The 19,907-nt window shown below is 38.1% G+C and overlaps 3 protein-coding genes across 6 annotated transcripts in view; 1 reads left to right on the top strand and 2 right to left on the bottom strand.

The window, feature by feature from the left end:
* The window catches only part of LOC147382934 (BRCA1-associated RING domain protein 1-like), a 40,853-nt gene that overhangs the window by 4,693 nt on the left and 16,253 nt on the right, over window positions 1–19,907 (top strand). The gene's annotated exons all lie outside the window — the stretch shown is intronic.
* The window catches only part of LOC147382935 (phospholipid:diacylglycerol acyltransferase 1-like), a 58,746-nt gene that overhangs the window by 36,223 nt on the left and 2,616 nt on the right, over window positions 1–19,907 (bottom strand). The window lies entirely within an intron of this gene.
* On the bottom strand, window positions 8,833–18,271 carry LOC147382936 (uncharacterized). The gene is given in 6 exon segments (XM_086427244.1): window positions 8,833–9,606; window positions 9,637–9,837; window positions 9,840–10,975; window positions 11,032–11,296; window positions 11,299–11,594; window positions 18,135–18,271. Coding segments are annotated over 6 exon segments (2,700 nt in total). The 3' UTR covers window positions 8,833–8,941.

Genomic DNA, 19,907 nt, shown 5'->3' with positions numbered 1-19,907 from the left:
ACTTTTGATGGTTCCCTCTAAAAACTTAGGAAATGAATGTTAGCATCCTTGTAGGAAGAGTGTCTAGTCCTTCCCAATCTTCGGCCTATACCCACGTTGACTGAAGCCCTCGAGCCAAGCTACGTGAGTCTCATGTGTCATAGGATCATATATTGCTTATAACGCACTTATTGCTTTTTTACGTGTTACACCGTGTAATCTCAATATTATATCAACAAAGTTGCTTCCGGGCTTTATCTCGTTTATTTGTTTGCTAGTTACGTTTGTGATGTACGATCATTTTTTACAGGTTTGCTTGTGGATTAACATCCCTTGCGTCGCACGACCTCGTTTCAAAAGAACACGGCCTTGACAGTTGGTATCAGAGCTCAGTTGTTAGAGGACAGTTGGTAGCCATACCAAGTTGGTTTCAACCCCAAGCTCTTTTCCTAGTTTCCATTTAGTTCACGCGAACAATGGCAAGAGGAGAGAAAAGTACCGCGGACTAACCTTCTCCAAACACTACCACCACGTACAAACAAGAAACGCATTGAGATACTAGAAAATAAGATGGCCATGTTATCTGGTTTCGTTGATGGTATTGCGCAATTAAATGGTCGCCAGAACACGTTGGAAGAAGAATCCGTGACCCTCAGAGTTAGAGTAGTTGACCTTGAAGAAGATACCCGAGGATTTTTAGCCAAGTTTCAGGAACAGATTATGGAGTTCACTACGAAGGTAGGTCTCCTAGTCAGAGTCGTCGGTAATGAACAGCCTACCAGTAGTGATGCTTCTCCCTCGCGTTTGCGAGTCCTCAAGCCACGCACCTTCAATGGTGTTCGCGATGCGAAAGAGCTCGAGAATTTCCTGTTCGATATGGAGCAATACTTCCGTGTAGCACATTCTGATTCAGAAAAGGTAAAAGTAACAATTGCTTCTATGTATCTTGCAGGTGACATCAAACTATGGTGGTGAATAAAGTACACCGAGATGGAAAGTGACCAATGTTCCATTGATACATGGGAGGATCTTAAAAAGGAGTTGAAACTCTAGTTTCTACCAGAGAACGTGAAGTTCATTACCTGCAAAAAGTTGAGGCACCTCCAACAGATATGTACAGTTTACGATTACGTCAAGTAATTTTCCGCCTTGAAGTTTGATATTTGTGAGATGTTAGAGAAAGACAAGCTGTTATCATTTTAAGAAGGGTTCAAGCCTTGGGTTCAAACAGAGTTCCAAAGGTAACGTGTACAAGATCTCATATCTACCATTGTAGCAGCCAAGCGGTTGACTGATTATACTTCCACGGAAGAGAGCCAGTAAAGTATATATCCTCAATCGAAGGGGTACTCGCAGCAACATGAGCACATAAAGAAGTTTTCGAATGGTAAGAATGGAGGGTATAGACATAGTTCTAGTCAGGGATCCTCACGGAATTCCTTCCCTTCATAGAGTAGAAGCTCGCCAGTCAAACGTTGTCACAAGCATGTATGCATTTTGTGTGGTGGGCCGCACAAGACATTTAAGTGCCCACAGTGAGCCAAATTGATTGTACTATTAGCCTCCCAGAGTTACCTTAGTCATTAGAGTACTAGTGAGCTAGATAATGAAAATTCTCCTCACATGAGAGCCATGCATCTATTGAATGCAATGAAACAGACATTTGAGACTTAGGAAAACCATCAAAAGAAGGGTCTTATGTATGTTGATATTGAAGTTGGTGGCAAGACCACTCAGGCAATGCTTGATACAGGAGCTACGCACAGCTTCATTACTCCTACAGAGGCGAAGCGCCTGAATATCTGGCTCGATAAGAGTTCAAGCCGCATGAAAGTTGTAAACTCCTAAGTCACTTCTATCCAAGGTTCGACTAAGTCAGTGTCCGTCAAGATACGTACATGGAAGGGTAAGCTTGATTTACTCGCAGTTCCTCTCGATGAATTTAGAGTTGTCATTGGGATGGATTTCTTGCGACAGAACATGGTTGTACCAATGTCATTTGCCAACACATTGGGCATGTTAGGGTGAATATCCAAGCTTTATTTCCGTTTCCACAGGCAAGGAAAAAAGAAAGTTGATTGCAGTCCTTCAGCTGAAGAAATGGTTAAATAAAGGTGAGTAACCGTACATTGCTACCTTCAGAGTTGAACCTGAAGAACAGGACCATAGTTCAACTCCTACGCAGGTTACACGGGTATTAACAGAAGTTGATGACGTGATAACGAATGAGTTTTCGAAGACACTACAGCCACGTAAGTCGATAGATCATCAAAATGAATTGTTACTTGGTACTACACCTCTTATAGAGAGGTCTTTCAGGATGAATCCTCTAAGACTAACTAAGTTGTGCAAGCAACAGAAGTATGGGTTTTTGCAACGTTGTGCCGATTATCGAGCAACGAAGAAAATCACCATCAAGAACAGGTATCCTATCCAATAGATAGTTAGCTTGTTTGATAAACTTGGGACGGTCAAGTACTTTTCGATTGGGTTTGAGATCAGGTTACTGTCAAGTTCCAATTGTAGATGAAGTCCCTCAGTTACTTCGTCAGAGTGTTAACAAGAATTGGGATGTGCCCAAAAGCAGAGTCAACGACAGAGATTCAAGAGTCACAGGAGAGTTATGGGATGAACCGTGCAGAGTACTTGGGTTTCAGTTTGATTTTCCAACAAGTGGACATCTTCAAGCAGATTGGCCAACGGAGATATTTAATTCCGTGTTGAAGTATTTCAGGTATCTTACCTATGTTGATGATGAGAATTGGGCGAATTTGTTCAATTTCAACTTTTAGAATAGTTCTTTCAACAAGAGTCCTTTTGAAATTATCACAGGCCAACAGTGTTTAACTTCTCACACTATTGTTTCAGACTACAGGAGACATAGTCCAATGACGTACAGGTTTATTAAACTCTGGTTACCGTACAGGTTATGCAATATTCACTCTGTCATCCATGCAAAAAGTCTCAAGCCATACCATGCAGATCCAGGAGATCCCACATGCAGTATTCCAACACGTACATTTTTTCATTCAGTTATTCAGCCAGAGCGTGTTGTTGACAAAGTTCTGGAAGGCGTCAATTCAGCAGCAGTTCAATCCAGCAACAGCAGCAGCAGCACGTGGAGTACTTCGTCACACAGAAGAACATGTCATAATGTGAAGCTACACAAGAGAGTGCAGATAACCAACAACCTTTCAAATTGAAGATTGAAGAGTTTGTCAGGGCAATGCGACGAGGACGTCTGCAAAATAGGTGGGGGAGTTTGTCATGGCCATAAATTCTGTCATCTAGAGTTAGGTGTAAGCTCGCCCCGGAGTCACCTGGGAACACTCATGTAATATTATGTAAGGCTCAATGTGAAGTCATATCAGTCCCGTGCCAGGGCATATCTGTTAGTTTAGTAGCATTTTTGTAATAAAGGGAGTATGACTGGCTTCCACTTTTGATGTTTCCTTCTGGAAACCTAGGAAAGGAATATTAACATTCTTATAGGAAGGGTGTCTAGTGCTTCCCAATCCCCGACTTACACCCACGTTGACTGAAGCTATCGAGCCAACTTACGTGGAGTCTTGCGTGTCAAAGGATCATCTATTATTTGTAACACACCTATTGCTTTTGTTATGTGTTACACCGTGTAATCTCAATATTATATCAACAAAGTTGTCTCCGGACTTTACCTCGTTTATTTGTTTCCTAGCTACATTTGTGGTGTACGATCATTTTTTACAGGCTTACTTGTGGATTAGCACCCCTTGCAACACACGACTTTGCTTCGAAAGAACACAGTCGTGACAAAGGGGCAGCTCTTAAATGTAATGCGAAATCCTGTCGGAAGAGCTTTCCTGTTCCTTGTGCGGTTAACATTGATGATTGCCAGTGGGATTGTGTAAGTTGCCTTAATTGGTGGTCGTACTAGCAGGTGTTATTGTTTTTACACAGAATTGTAGTTTTTTCTTGGTTTAGAATTTAGATAATTTAAATTGAAATTTTGAGACATGGTGTTGAATCTTAATTGGATAGAAACAAGATGTTTTTCTAGCAACTCTCGTTAGATGACTTCATACTGAAATCATTGACATCAGTCCAAGTATAGAAACTACATTACCTTGATGGTACTTTATTCGTCTAGCATATCCAATGAGGGCCGATTGTGTGAACATCTAGTTACTATCGCATTCCCCTTTTTCCTTCATGCTTTGAATTAATTATAGTTTGCAACTCTTTTGGCTTGTGACAATAAACTTTTCTAGTGCTCTGTCTGACTCGTACTTCACAGAAATTTCCAAATGAAATATCAAAGTCTAATAGGGACCTTGGGACAAACAGTTCTTCCTCAACTCTAATGTACTATCTTGTTCTTTTGAATCGTTAACTTTGTATGCCTTCCTTTAGTTGGAAGTAACTTGGTCAAATTTTTATTCACCACCGTATCAGGGATTTGCGGCTTGTTTAAATTGACTGTGTAGAAAATCATTGTCTTGCTAGTACCTTGTTAGTTTTTTTAATTTTGGGTTCTTAAATGTTAGTAATAAGACTTTCAAATCATTCGGCCATGATTCAACATTCAATAACCATTTGAGGTGCAACAATCCTCAATCCTTAAAACACTCACAATTTCCACTTGGAGGTGGAGCTTCCTGAAGGATGATGAAGATCTACAAGGTGAAATGCTTGATAGATATGTACCTTTTGTTTTACATGATTGTTATGGTTAACACCCCAAGGTCTTCATGTGAGTATGCAATCCATAATTATCTCGAGCGCACAAATCATGGTCTTCAATGCATCCTGAGTTGACAGGTCAGGTCCTAGGCTACATAAGTTTGAGATTTTAAGAACCGAATTTGGTTTTGTTGGTGATGATGAGATTATCGGAATGCTACATAAGCTTTCTTGCCTTCTTATGGCCTTAGAGTGTCTGGCCCAAATTTTTTTTCCTGGTGTCAATGTTAGTTACTCCTATCACACTTGTAACTGAAGAGAAAAGATAACTTGGATAGTTTTTCTTGAAGATTCAGCCGAATTGACCCATCTCAATAGTTATCCTTCCCTCTTTGAAATGGAAAAGTAAAATCTGTGTAGTTGTTCAGAGGTACACAATTGATGTGTTTCCTTTCCAATAATGTATTGTATCTTTGATGTGTTCTCGTACAAATCTTCTGGTGATGTTATATTTTAAGGAAAATTTTCCTTGTCTTCTGCTTCTGAAGTCTTATATTTGGTTGTATTATTATTGTTTTGCCAGAGCCAGCCTGTGATCCAACAAGGTTTGGGAAGCATCATCTGATACAGTTGATGAATGGGTTCTGTGTGGATCTGCTCTTTCTTTTGCAGAGAAGGTACACTCTATTTTATGTGAAGAGTTGCATCTATTTATTGTTCATTAGCTCCACTTGTGTCTGCAAACAATTATATAGAAAATGGTTCATTTTTTTACATGGAGATTTTTTTGTGTGTGTGCAGAATTTGTTGGCCAAGTTTGCAAGAATAACTGGTGCAACTATCTCCAAAATCTGGAAGCCAAACATCACCCATGTTATTGCAGCCACTGATGAGATACATGCTTGCAGCATGACATTGAAAGTTCTTATGGCCATCTTGAATTGGATATGGGTTTTGAAAATTGACTGTAAGCTCTCTCTTTTTTTCTTGTGCCTGCACCTCCTACTTGTTGTGTTATAATAGTTTATATATATATCCAATGATCAGCATTTTTGATGCCATGGACTTGATCTTGGTCATTGTTGCTAGCATTTTTCATCAAACCTTTCTATCCTGATATTTCTAGTGGACAGATATATTATGTTTCATTAGCTTTACCAAACATGTGTAGTACTTTAGCAGCACCTATCAGTCCCTGTTGAGAAACTAAAAGATGGAACAATAAGGGAGGACTGAATTGGCTGTTTATGTCAAAATTGTTTGTTTAATCTTTTATGACAAGAATTGACCATTTAATTGGCATTAAAGATTCAAATGCTTTGTTAATTGTCCTTTGTGTATTTATACAACTTGAGTTTCTGCCGGCAGGGATAAAAGCATGCATGGAAGCTATGCATCCTGTGGATAGAGTTATGGATTAGGTAACTCCCGTGTGCATACTTCACACTTCAATAATGTTGTATTACAAATCATGGGTTCACTAAAATTAGTGTGGATACGTGCAGGCACCGAAGCTATGTAGTGGCATTAACTTCTATTTAAGTTGTGATTTTGCACCCACGTACAAAGTATACCTTGAGGACTTTTTGTTAGCTGCAGGGGGTACTATCTTTGACTAAGAACATTTTGATCTCGCAGGGTTTCAATCCAGAAATAGTTTGCTCTACAACCTTGGTTGTTTACAGTCTTGATCCCCTTTCAAAGTGTGAACCAGAGGAAGTATCTTCAGTTATGGAGCAGAGACGAGAAGAAGCAGAAACTCTTGCCGCTCAAACTAGATCATGGGTTGTGGGTCATACATGGCTTTTGGAATCAATCGCAGTTTGCACGTTGCAACCTTTTGCTTCCTAATGAAGGGTTTCGCTAAGGAGTTTTTTTGTTGTAGAACATTGGCATGCCTCATAAAAAATTGTGAGCAATGTATCTCCCCTATTTTGGGTTTGGGTCAATCGTCTAGAGTCTACTCTTTCTGAACTTATTTACTGCAATTAATCTGTTGGGACTTTTCTTGGGTGGTCTGTTTTGGTAGAAAACTCTTACAAATGGAAAAAAGTAACTTTGAAACGGGCAGCCCGCCTAAAAGTTTTGAAGAATCCCTCTTCCTTGGAGTACATGTGGCATCTTCAAGGAGGTATCCCAAATATTGAAGAAAAAGTAGGGATGTGAATTAAATACGAAAAGTCATGTGTCAAAGTGCGAATTGTAATTGGGTTGCCTGCTTCAAAGTCGGCCTCCTTACAAACCATTGTAAATTGTAATCTTCTTTGGTAGAATACCTTGTTAAGTTAGTGTCTTAGGAACATGTTTGGATGGTGTTTCTTGTGTTTTGGTGCTAAAAAATGCTAGTGCATCGTAACAAATGTTGCCATTGGTTTCCACTTCCATCAAACTCAAAAGCAGATTAATTAGAAATCTCACAACAGAATCGTCTCAAATGCAGAAACTGAAAATTGGCAGAAACAAGAAGTTGTCCAGACTCCAGAGCAGTTTCCTACTTCCCACTTTTATGGGTAGCTGATAGAGAATGTTTCCAAGATATTAATTTTAGAGAAACCAAAAATATCATTATTGTTTAATATTATTATTGTCAAAAAAAATCGAAGGGGTTGTTTTTTATGACAATTTTTGCAACCATTTTTTCAATAGAATTGAGTTCTAGACTAGATGTTGTCGCTTATCCCGATCTTGTTGTGGTAGTGGGATAGGTAGAAGGATTTCATATTTCTGTGGACCTGCTTAAGGTAGACTAAAGATATCAATACAGTTTTGAAATAATATTGTTGGAAAATTATAAAATTTATTCCAAAATAATTAATATAAATATGTATCCAATCAAGAATCTCTTACTAATCTGAATAGTTTAGATGATTCATTTACTTATTTGGAAAACAATTTATGCATTTATAATTTAAATGTCCAAAATTTTAGTGCGATTTTATCTAATCTCAAATATGGTACTAACACATTTTTGTATATTTTGCAGCATTTTACCATGGTGGATCCTTAATCGATGATTGAACTTTAAGGCATCGTGTGGGTCGAGCTTGTTCCCGAGATGGTAGAAATTTTTTTGAGGTCACATTATTAATGCAATTTGTTCCTTGGCCTTGAATTGTCCCTTGACAATACTATAACATGCATGCGCGCATTAGACACTAATCTTGAAAATAGCTTGCTTGTTTGATTTCATTGGTGTGGTATTCATTGATACAAATCAGATAAATTACAAGAAATTCAATTACTCATCCCCATCCTTTGAACCTTCGTGCGCTTGGCTATTGTCCTTGTAACACTTATATTCCCCCTAAATTGTAATGTGTAGATGACAATCATGCCCAGTCTTGTAAAGATCTTGATGGAAAATTATAAGATTTATTAGGAAATAATTAGTATGTTCTTTTAATTAACATGATCTGCATCTCATACTAGTTAATTTTTTGTACGGTTTAGACATTGTATAAGGTAACCTATATTAAGCTTTAGTACTTGGGAAATTGGAAAATTTGAGCTACAAGTGATGAGTCGGTTTCTAGGTCCTTTGCATAGCATTAATAATCTTACAAACCAAAAATCACCCTATCTACCGTAGGGACTTCTTTCTAAATACCATGTAACTTTTGGGCGATAAATTAACAACCCAGTTACTAAAATCTCTCTTTAAATCCCTTCTCAGCTCTCACCCCACTATATGATTTCTTAAAACACCATCATGGTTTAGTATAAGGGACACCAAAAGATATTCCTCTACACTTTCGGTTTCTCAAAAGATATTCCGTCTATTCCCCCGACTTATCAATAAAAAAAAATGATACATGAGATGAGGAGCACTCAAATTGTCTTTGCAACTCAGTTGCTCTGGATGGGATTGACTTAAAACCCTTAATCAAAGAAACAACAAAAGTTGAGTTAGAACACTCTTAACACTTGAAACAATGAGTCTTGATCAATGAAATCTACAGTACGAGATGTGAGTAGTATACGCTATGGTTTTCGATATGCTTGATTAGATTATACTACAATATATCTTAAAAGTTTCTTACCACCCAATATTTGTGGAGTTAAAAGGTCACAATAAGATCTTCTAGTCAAGCTCATGCCATGAATTTCTATCAAATATTTTTTTTTGCATTCTTTTGGTGGGTAATATTAGATTAGAAGCAAAGAGACAACTTGCTTTATTAACAAATGTTACCAACTACAACATCTTATGAAAATTTTGAAATAAGCCTTGCCGACATTGTTAAATTGAACAAAAGCTTGTTCTTTTTATTACATGTTACATCTTCCATTTCACTGGAGCCTATGTATTTTCTTCAACCTTTGCCTCAAGTGCGCCGTTTCCTTTCAAAAGTCCTTGTGAGCCATCCATTTCCTTCCAGAAAGTAATATATCTGATTGAAACACCAATTGCCATCCCACATCCGTATCCCATCATCATAAATTTCCACTCAAAGTCACTTGTGGACATTGAAACCTCATGTTGTTGGAATGCTATTGGTGGAGAACTCGCATATATGTCTTTGCATTGCCTTGATAGTGGAGGCCCACATAATCCCGCATTATCTTCATAAGAAGTATTTGAAAATGTATCAAATTGTTTGCCTTGTGGTATGCTTCCCACAAGTTGATTATGCCCGAGATTCATTACTTCAAGGAATGTAAGGCAAATTAGTTGCTGAGGAATCTCTCCAGAGAGCTTGTTTTGTGAGAGATCCAATGACTCCAGTTGTGCTAAATTCCCAACCGGTGATGGGATGTGACCAGTGAGCCTATTATGAGAGAAATTCAACAGAATAAGTGATTTGAGGTCCCTTATCGCTTCGGGAATTCTACCTTGGAATTGATTTTTAGAGAAATCGATTGACGTGAAGATAGTCAAGATCTTATCTTGTACCCTATCACATCCTTTGATTGCAAGTATTAATGAAATTTGATAGTAATCTCCAATATATTTTGCCTGAGATGCATCAACCACCATCATCATTGCCTTCTAGCTTTGGAAATATTTTGTGGGCAAAGATCCCGTAAATCCATTGGAAGAAAGATCTATAACATGCAACATTTGAAAACCATGATTGGTTTGAGAACATTCAATGGGACCATAGAATATGTTGGATCTCAATACAAGGACTTGCAACAAAGGCAATGTCTCCATCCAAAATGGAAATGTATCAAATAACTTGTTGCTTCCGAGGCCAGAATTGTAAGGTTTATGCAACTACCTAAACATCTTGGCACATGTCCTTCAAATTGATTTTGAGAACCTTGAAGGATTTCAAGATTACTCAAATTGAAAATAGTTTCAGGAATTTCTCCAATTAATTCATTATCACTGAGTTTCAAGAATGCTAGCCGATTGCAATTGCCAAGTTCCTTTGGTATTTGCCCACTTAGATTGTCTGTGGACAAATCCAAATATTCTAAATTTGATAGCATTCGAATCTCAGTTGGTATGTGCCCTGATAATCTGATATTAGACAAGACTAAGGACTTGAGATTCTGGACAAACCCAATTTGAGGAGGGATTATTCCAGTGAAGTTATTGTTATTGTGTAGCAAATAGTGGAGTTGGGTCCAATTGGATAGAAAATATGGATGGATTTCACCAAAGAGATTGTTATATGACAGGTCGAGATAAGAAAGGTTGGTGCAAGATCCAAGCTCATTGGGAATATTAGAATTTAAGCTCGTATTCGAGAAAGATAGGTACTCAAGCATCCTATGGTTACCTATCGAAGAAGGTATGGGCCCAGTGGTAAAAGGGTTATTAGATAAATCAAGGAATGTGAGGTTAGTTAGAAGGCCAATTTCAGGGGGTATGTGCCCTGATAATCTATTATTAGACAAGAAGAAAGAGTAGAGTTGGGTCCAATTGGATAGAAAACATGGATGGATTTCACTAGAGAGGTTGTTAAATGACAGGTGAAGATAAGAAAGGTTGGTGCAAGATCCAAGCTCAGTGGGAATGCTGGAATTTAAGCTTGTATTAGAGAGATATAGGTACTCAAGCATCCTAAGGTTACTTATGGAAGATGGTATGGGCCCACTAGTAAACGGGTTATTAGATAAATCAAGGAATGTGAGGTTAGTTAGAAGGCCAATTTCGGGGGGTATGTGCCCTGATAATCTATTATTAGACAAGGACAAGTAATTGAGATAGTTGAGAAACCCAATTTGAGGAAGAATTATTCCAGTGAAGCTATTGTCATCAAGTAGCAAAGAGTGGAGTAGGGTCCAATTGGATAGAAAATATGGATGGATTTCACTAGAGAGGTTGTTAAATGATAGGGCAAGATAAGAAAGGTTGGTGCAACATCCAAGCTCATTGGGAATGCTGGAATTTAAGTTTGTATTCGAGAGATCTAGGACCTCAAGCATCCTAAGGTTGCCTATCCAAGATGGCATGGGCCACTAGTAAACGGGTTATTAAATAAAGAAAGGATTGTGAGGTTAGTGAGGAAGCCAATTTCGGGGGGTATCTTACCATGGAGCTTGTTCATTCCCAAGTAAAGGGATTGAAGTTTGGTAAGATACTTGATTTCTGATGGAATCGGTCCTTCCAATGAATTATTTCTCAGGGAAAGGAATTGGAGGTTCTTAAGACTAGTAAAGAGCTCCACTGGAATACAGCCTGTTATATGGTTATGGCCAAGAAAAGGTACTGTAAGTTCTGCAAATTACTAAGCTCAGAAGGGATCATACCTGTGAAATTGTTGCCACTCAATATAAGGGAAATGAGTTTTGAAAGAGACCCAATTTGAGATGGGATTTCTCCAGACAATTGGTTGTAGTAGAGGTTTAGGGAGGTGAGATTGGGGAAGGCCGAGAAATCGAATTGATGAAGAGTGCTATTGAGACTAGAATTGAAGAGGTTTATCTCCACGATGCTGTCCAAGTAGTTGTCGCATAGAATTCCAATCCAATTGCAAGGAGTAGTGGTGAGATTGTCAGACCTAATAGGATATCTCCGGATTATTCTTGATTATTCTTTATTATTCTTGTAATATTCTAGATTAGGATAGTTGGGACTTTCTAGATTATTCTTATAAACTTTTAGATTAGGATAGTTAAGACTTTCTAGATTATTCTTACAATCTTTTAGAATATGATAATTAAGACTTTCTAGATTATTCTTGTAATGCCTATAAATACCCTATTTGGGCATTTGTAATAACCATCTAAGAATTCTCAATCAAATAAGATCTTTACATGGTATCAGAGCCTCAAGGCTAACGCCACCTATTTCTTAACGCTAGCCGATCACACCTCAATCACAAAAATTTTCTTTCTAAGTCATGGCCTCCACTCCAACCACACCGTCATCAACCACCCCACCGTCATTAATCCTCTAGACAACACCACACACCTCATTGCTATTAATGTTTCAGCACAAGCACCTCTAAAACTCACATCCACAAATTACACCGCATGGAGGCTCCAATTTCAAACACTTCTCATCGACTACGACTTACTCGGATTTATTGATGGAACAAAGCCATGTCCACCTTCCACCATCATGCAAAACGGTGTCTCATCACCCAATCCCGATTATCTCATATGGATCCGTCAAGACCAACTCTTGCTCAACGCCATCATCGGTTCTCTCACACCGTCACTAATCTCATTCATTGCTACTGCAAAAACATCCTATGATGCTTGGATGACTCTTTCCAACACCTATGCTAAGCCGACTCGTGGTCGCATTCTCGGTCTCAAGAGCCGTCTCACCAACCCCGTCAAAGGTACTCAGTCTATCACTGAGTATATGCAAGGTATCAAAACCACTGTTGATGTACTAGCCCTTATGAACGTCTCGGTTGATTCTGAAGATCTCGTCATGAAAATTCTTAATGGTCTTGACGAGAATTATAAAGAACTCTCTAATGCTATTCAAGCACGAGAAACATCCATCTCTTTCGATGAGCTACATGAGAAACTGCTCAACCATGAAGCACAACTGGCGGCCAAAACAGATTCATCTTCTCCTATCCCTGCCACAGCTTTCCCTACTACTCGGTCTTCCCCACAGAGTTATGCTTCATCGTCCTAACCATCGCGTGGTCTTCCCCGCCCCTTTAACCAAACTTGCGGTCAGTCAGTCCGATCGCCACACGCCTCCTTGACATCTCGACCTCCATTTTTCGTCGACAATCAAGGACAACGCCCGTATCTCGGTCGCTGCCAATTGTGTGAACAACAAGGCCATTCTGCAAAACGTTATTCCGTTTTCAAGTATATTCCATGGACTCCTACTGTCCAACAGTTACGTCCCCGGCCTCGTCCAGCCTATACGGTGCCAAGTGCTCACACGGCCACTCATCCATCAGCTTCTTCAACACCATCTAAATGGATCCTAGACTCTGGTGCTTCTCATCACGTCACTACTGATCTTGCGAACCTTTCGCTTCACTCTCCTTATGATGGTTTTGATGACATTGTCATCGGTAATGGTAAAGGCCTGGTCATCACTCATATTGACTCCCTAAACCTACCCATTTCATCCTCATTATCCTTCTCAAATACTCTTTGTGTTCCTGAAAGCGCCCTCGATCCGCGGGGTGTGCGGATCCGCTTTTGACCCTTGAGGTTTGGGAGTCGCCACCTAGTTATTACGGTCTAAGAACCGATCAATGACTCTAAACAGATAAATGACTAATCTATAATAGAAAAAAACTGAATTCGGGGATCATGTTACAGGGTTGGAAGGTGTTAGGCACCAACCCCGCCCGACCAAAGCCGGTCTCTACTAATTTTCCAAATAAGTTACATTGCTAAAAAAACCTAGATAATAATAAAATAAAATAAAATAAATAAGAAGTTATACCTTTCCGATAGCAAAGACTTTGTTACCTCAGATCCAACAAAAATTATTCCTTGTACCGTACTTCTTGCTTCGTTCTGTCTCCGGATTTGATTTTCGATCTCCGAGGCAAGGTATCTCTTCTTTCTTGGATCTGAATTCTTCGAGTTTATGAATGGATTTTAGGGTGTTTTTGGAGGGCTTTTAGGTGTTTTTTAGGCTAAAATTGAAGAACGGATGTTAGGTAAGGAGTTGGGACTCCAAAACTAGGGTTTATGGGAGGCTAGGGGGCTTTTAGACCTACTTCTCTTAGGGTTTATGATTTGATACGAAAATAGGGTGTGAGCACCCCTATTTATAGAATTTTTTAAGGGTTGATTTGAATAGAGTTAGTATTTAATTAGAGTTCTTTTAGTTAGAGTTGTTTTTTAGTTAGAATTGTTTTAGGTAGAATTATATTTTAATTAGAATTGTTTTAGGTAGAATTGTTTTTTAGTTAGAACTCTATTAGATAAAGTTATTTTTTAATTAAAACTCTATTATGATTTTGACTTTTGGTCTTATTTGATTGACTTTTAATATTTTGACTTTAGTCTTAATTGATTGACTTTTAATATTTTGACTTCAGTCTTGCTTAATTGACTTTAATTTTGACTTTAGTCTCACTTGATTGACTTTAATACCTTGACTTTAGTCTTGCTTGGTTGAATTTGATTTTTTGGAGAACCCCCCTCTATTATATCTTTAATTTTTTGGACCCCCAAATGGAGGGGTCCTTAAAGAAATATCTCACGAACCCTCAACAATTTTACTTGAAAGTCCGATTGATCGATTTTTTTAATTCAAAATTTTAAATTAATTTCATCAATGTTTCACTTTAATTATTTAATATTTTATTTATTAATTTCAAAAATTTTAATTATGAAAATTGTGAAATTACCATTTTACCCCCGGAGAGGACTTTTCACGTTTTAAGTCGGTTTTTAATGTTCTAGGATGTTTTAGAATCGATTTTTCGTAAGGAATTCAATGGAAATATTAGTTGTGTCATTTATGAAATTTTTTGTGTGAAATGGTCATGAACTTTATGAGGGGCATTTTCGTAATTTTGTCGATTTCTATGAAAATTGACGAAATGATTTATTTGATTTCGATTTGTTATTTTATGTATTTTAATGAGTTTTCCTAATCATAACGTAGGCTCTAGGGTTGTTTTGATGTTAGGGGTATTTTGATAATTTGGTCAATTTTTAGTGATTTTTATCGTGAAGCTTCTTTTTGATCTACAAAATGATGATTTCTATGTTTCTAGAGTCGTATTTTCCTAGCGTAGCGTGGTTTCTAAGGTTTTGTCAATTCGAGATACCTCATCCGGATTTCTGAAACATTTCTGGTGACAAAATAAAGCAATGGAAATAACATCCATCATTGGGAATCATTGCGATCGGTTGACGAGTTGATTGATCAGGCGAGTGCAAAAATGGGGTGTCTACAGTTCCAACTATGACAAAAAATCTTATCTCTGTCTCCCAATTATGTAACACTAACAATGTTGTTGTTGTCTTTTCCATGTCTGGCTTTCAGGTGAAGGATCGTCAAACGGGGGCCCTTCTTCTCCAAGGACCACATAAGGACGGAGTTTATTATTGGCCGGTCACGACGGGCTCGTCAGCTCCACCACGTGTTCTCTTGTCTGTCACTCACTCCTTGTCTTTGTGGCATTCCCATCTTGGTCACCCATCCCACAAAATTATTCGTCATTTAGTCCCATCTAATGTTTTTTCTTTATCTTCCCGTCTTCTATCAAACTTTTCTTGTAATTCTTGCAAAATTAATAAAAGTCACAAGCTTCCGTTTTATGAATCTACCATTTCATCTTCAACACCCCTTGAATTAATTTTTTTTGATGTGTGGTCTTCTCCTGTTCTCTCGGTTGATGGATTCAAGTATTATGTTGTTTTTGTTGACCACTTCACTAAGTACATTTGGTTATATCCTCTAAGGCAAAAAGCAGATGTTCTTGAAACCTTTGTCAAATTTAAGTCTCTTGTGGAAAACTACTTCAAAACTAAAATAGTTACCTTATACACAGACAACGGGGGGGAATATATTGTACTTCGTTCCTTTTTTGCATCCAATGGGATTACCCATCTCACAACACCTCCACATACTCCCGAACACAATGGTTTTTCAGAATGTCGACACCATCATATTGTCGATACCGGTCTCACCTTCCTCCATCATGCGTCCATGCATCTTACTTTTTGGCCATTTGCTTTTGCCACAGCTACCTACCTCATCAACCGCATACCCAAATCCAATCTCTCCATGATGTCTTCATTTGAAAAATTATTTGGTCATCCCCCTAACTTTCAAAAGCTTCGTGTCTTTGGTTGTCAGTGTTGCCCATGGTTGCGTCCATATACCACTCATAAATTGGAACCTCGATCTCGTGCTTGTGTCTTTCTCGGCTACTCCTTAACACAAAGTGCATATATTTGCTATGATCAATCTTCTTCCAAAATATTTACTTCTCGTCATGTTGAGTTCGTCGAAGACGTTTTTCCATTTTCCATGCTCGTCTCATCTGTCCCACCCTCGAGTCCTTCGTCATTTTCCTCTATTTTCTTTAAAGCCCCGTTTACCTCACGTGGTGGTGCTGCCAGTTCATCTCTTTTGCTCAATGATAAATCCTCATCCTCGGTCTCGCTCACGGCCTCCAACGATGATTCATCACCATCGAGCTCTTCCTCTGTCCCTCTCATTTCCCCGATCACTTCCACTTTGCTCAGACCCATTTCCAATAGCTACCCTATGCTCACCCGCTCCAAAAATAACATTCACAAGCCGAACCCCTAGTATTGCCTTATCTCTTCCCATCCATCTACTGACTTTGAGCAAGTGTAACTCAAGCCCTTACTAATCTACTATGGCGCTCTTTTATGTCTACTGAGTTTGATGCTCTCCTTCGGAATGGTACGTGGGATCTTGTTCCTTCTAGTGGCTCGCAGAATATAGTTGGTTGTAAATGGGTGTTTCGAATCAAGCGTAATCCTAATGGATCTATTGACAAATACAAAACTCGTCTTGTTGCCAAAGGTTTTCACCAACGACCCGGCATTGATTACTATGACACTTTTAGCCCAGTTGTTAAGTCCACTACTGTTCGTCTTGTTCTGAGTCTAGCACTGTCACGAGGTTGGGCTCTTCGGCAACTTGACGTCAATAATGCTTTCCTCCATGGTCATCTTGATGAAGAGGTCTATATGGCACAGCCACCTGGCTTTATTGATGCCAATTTTCCCTCTTATGTTTGTAAACTTAAGAAAGCCATCTACGGTCTTAAGCAAGCACCTCGGGCGTGGTATCAAGAACTTCTTAGCTTTTTGCTTCAGTTGGGCTTTTTTCATGCACAGTCGGACACGTCTTTCTTTGTGTTTAACCGCGATGATCTCATTGCTTACTTCCTGGTATATGTTGATAACTTAATCATCACGGGTAGCGATACTGTTTTTGTTTCTCGCGTCATTGATCAGTTGGCTGCCAGGTTCTTTATCAAAGACTTGGTATCGTTATCCTACTTTCTCGGTATCGAAGTTCTCTTGCACCAAAACTCATGTTTCCTCTCTCAACGGAAGTACATTGTAGACTTACTTACTCGACACAACATGCTCTTTTCTAAACTGGTTTAGACACCTCTTGCAGTTGGTACTATACTTTCACTTTATGATGGCTCTCCCCCCACGGATGCCACTTTGTATCGACAGGTTATTGGAAGTCTTCAGTACCTCCTTGTCACGCGCTTAGACATTACCTTCGCAGTTAACAAACTCTCACAATTTATGCATGCATCGTCTGAACGTTATTGGGTACTGCCAAACGTCTGCTCCGCTATCTAAATGGTACTCGTGATCTTGGACTTCGACTTCTTGCAAGCTCTTCTCTGTCTCTTCACTGTTTCACCGATGCTGACTGGGCCGAAAACTCTGATGATCGCACATCTACAGGAGCCTATGTTCTTTTTCTTGGTCCTAATCCCATCTCCTGGAGCTCAAAGAAACAACGCTCTATGGCCCGTTCCTCTACTGAAGCTGAGTATAGAGCGATTGCCTCTGCTGCATCAGAAGTTCAGTAGGTTAGGTCTCTACTTGCTGAACTTGTGGTCTCATTCCCCTCACCACCAGTTATTTACAATGATAACATTGGCGCAACGTATCTTTGTGCTAATCCCGTTTTTCACTCTCGCATGAAGCACATCTCCATTGATTATCATTTTGTCCGGGATCTTGTTCAACGCTCTATGCTTCGCGTGTCCCACGTTTCTTCCACTGATCAGCTTGCCGACGTTCTTACAAAGCCTCTTTCTCGGACTCGACTGCGTGACTTAGTTTTCAAGATTGGTGTCTCCTCTAGATCACCATCTTGAGGGGGCCTAATAGGATATCTCCGGATTATTCTTGATTATTCTTTATTATTCTTGTAATATTCTATATTAGGATAGTTGGGACTTTCTAGATTATTCTTATAAACTTTTAGATTAGGATAGTTAAGACTTTCTAGATTATTCTTACAATATTCTAGAATATGATAATTAAGACTTTCTAGATTATTCTTGTAATGCCTATAAATACCCTATTTGGGCATTTGTAATAACCATCTAAGAATTCTCAATCAAATAAGATCTTTACAAGACCATGTCCATGAAGAAGTAATAATAGGAGAATAAGAGATCAAACTGTTTTTCCAGTGCAGCAATGCTTTTGCTTCTTGTACTAGTCTTTGTGTTTTTGCTGATACTGGTACTGGTGCTACTGATATCTCTTCTCCCATTACTCTTATAAGAAGAAAAGAGGATCATAGACTTTAGAGTCGTGCTGGAATCGTTTTGCTTGTCTTGTTTTGTATATAGAAATTACATCTGTGCCTCTATTAGTTACAGTTACATGATTACCCCTTATAATTCTTTCATTCCCTATACTACACATTAATTAATTAATTAATTAAATTTTATTTTCATCTGAGGTGCCACCACCACCCTATGCTTTCAAAATTATGACCAACACATACTCCTATGTCCCACTTTTTATTACTTTAGTTACATTTATATTACTACCATTGAACCACCCTGCACGTGACATCAATTAAATATAACCACATTAGTAGAGGGGCATAGAAGATTCGAAGAAGTGACTTGGTAAGTAGTAACCATTGACCTGGCTCTTGGGTCTTTCTTGTTACTACTTCACTCCATCTATTGAAGATAGTTGAAGTTTATAAAAGAAATTTAAGTAAAAATGTTTAAACAGCATTTCTTGTAATTTTAAGAATTATAAAGATGATTCAAGTTATTTCACCAAAAAATTCAAAATGATATAGTCGGTTTTGCGTAATTTTACACAAAATATGCCTTCTTACTCTCTTCAAGATGCTATCGCGTATAAACCTTGACTTGTCCTTTGTTTTTTTGTCTTGTTGACTTCTGGACATGCCCCGCCTAAGACGTTTAGGAGAAAATTATTTGATGGATCCTGATGTGGGGACCCTTGTAGTCTTCATGATTGATTGAAAGACAATCTTTGATTCTTGACTATATATTAATAAAAAATCATCTAATATTTATAATACAATTAAATACATGGAAGAAAGAGAGAACAATGTGATTGGATGGAAAAAAAACAGAGAAGAAAATAAGCGAAACCCTCATTAATTGTCCCACAAAGTCCTTGTGCCATAAATTAGAAGGGACCTTGAAGGAAGTACTTAATGACTTTATATTCTTATGAGCGCCTTTAGATTGCCAAGGACGCTACTTCATTCCATTATTGTAAAATTCTTTGATTTTTAATAAATTATATATTTGTCCTTATTTAATTTTGGGATAAAACATCAATTTGGATTTTTAATATATATATGCAATTCGGGAATCTCTATATAGCGATTCTGAAATTGCAATGTAGCAATCAAAAAATTTATGTAAGGCAGAAACAATCAAATTATAAGTTTTTCAAAACTTTTGTGAGAAAACAGCGGGAAAATCAGTGGAGAGAAATTGGTTGAACATTGAGTCGAAAATTGAAGAAGAAAAACAAAAGAAGGATAAAAAAATCTGCAATTATTTATAAATCAAGTCCGGAAGGAAGAAGAAAGCAATCTCATAAAACAGAGGAAATTTCCAAATTTGAAAAAATGAATAGAGTTTTGTTTTGAAAACTGATAATAAAAAAACAAGGCACAACATGGCCAAAGCAAGATTTATCAAATAAGAAAAGAATTCAGAACTGAAAGTGTGTTCAAAATGATCAAAATATGATGAAAAAGTTGTTCAAGTAATTATTTAAGTAACCATGTCTTGGATAAAAGAAAAATAAAAGGACATCCCTCAAACATTATTTCATTATTTTTTATGTTAAAATGATTTGCATATGAAGCATTCCATTTTCCCACAACTGTGTATGTTGTGCCAACA

The sequence above is a fragment of the Akebia trifoliata genome, chromosome 16, assembly GCF_017979445.1.
Source record: "Akebia trifoliata isolate Shusen 1 chromosome 16, ASM1797944v1, whole genome shotgun sequence".
Classification (NCBI taxonomy): domain Eukaryota; kingdom Viridiplantae; phylum Streptophyta; class Magnoliopsida; order Ranunculales; family Lardizabalaceae; genus Akebia; species Akebia trifoliata.
This window is presented reverse-complemented; position numbering and strand designations above follow the sequence as displayed.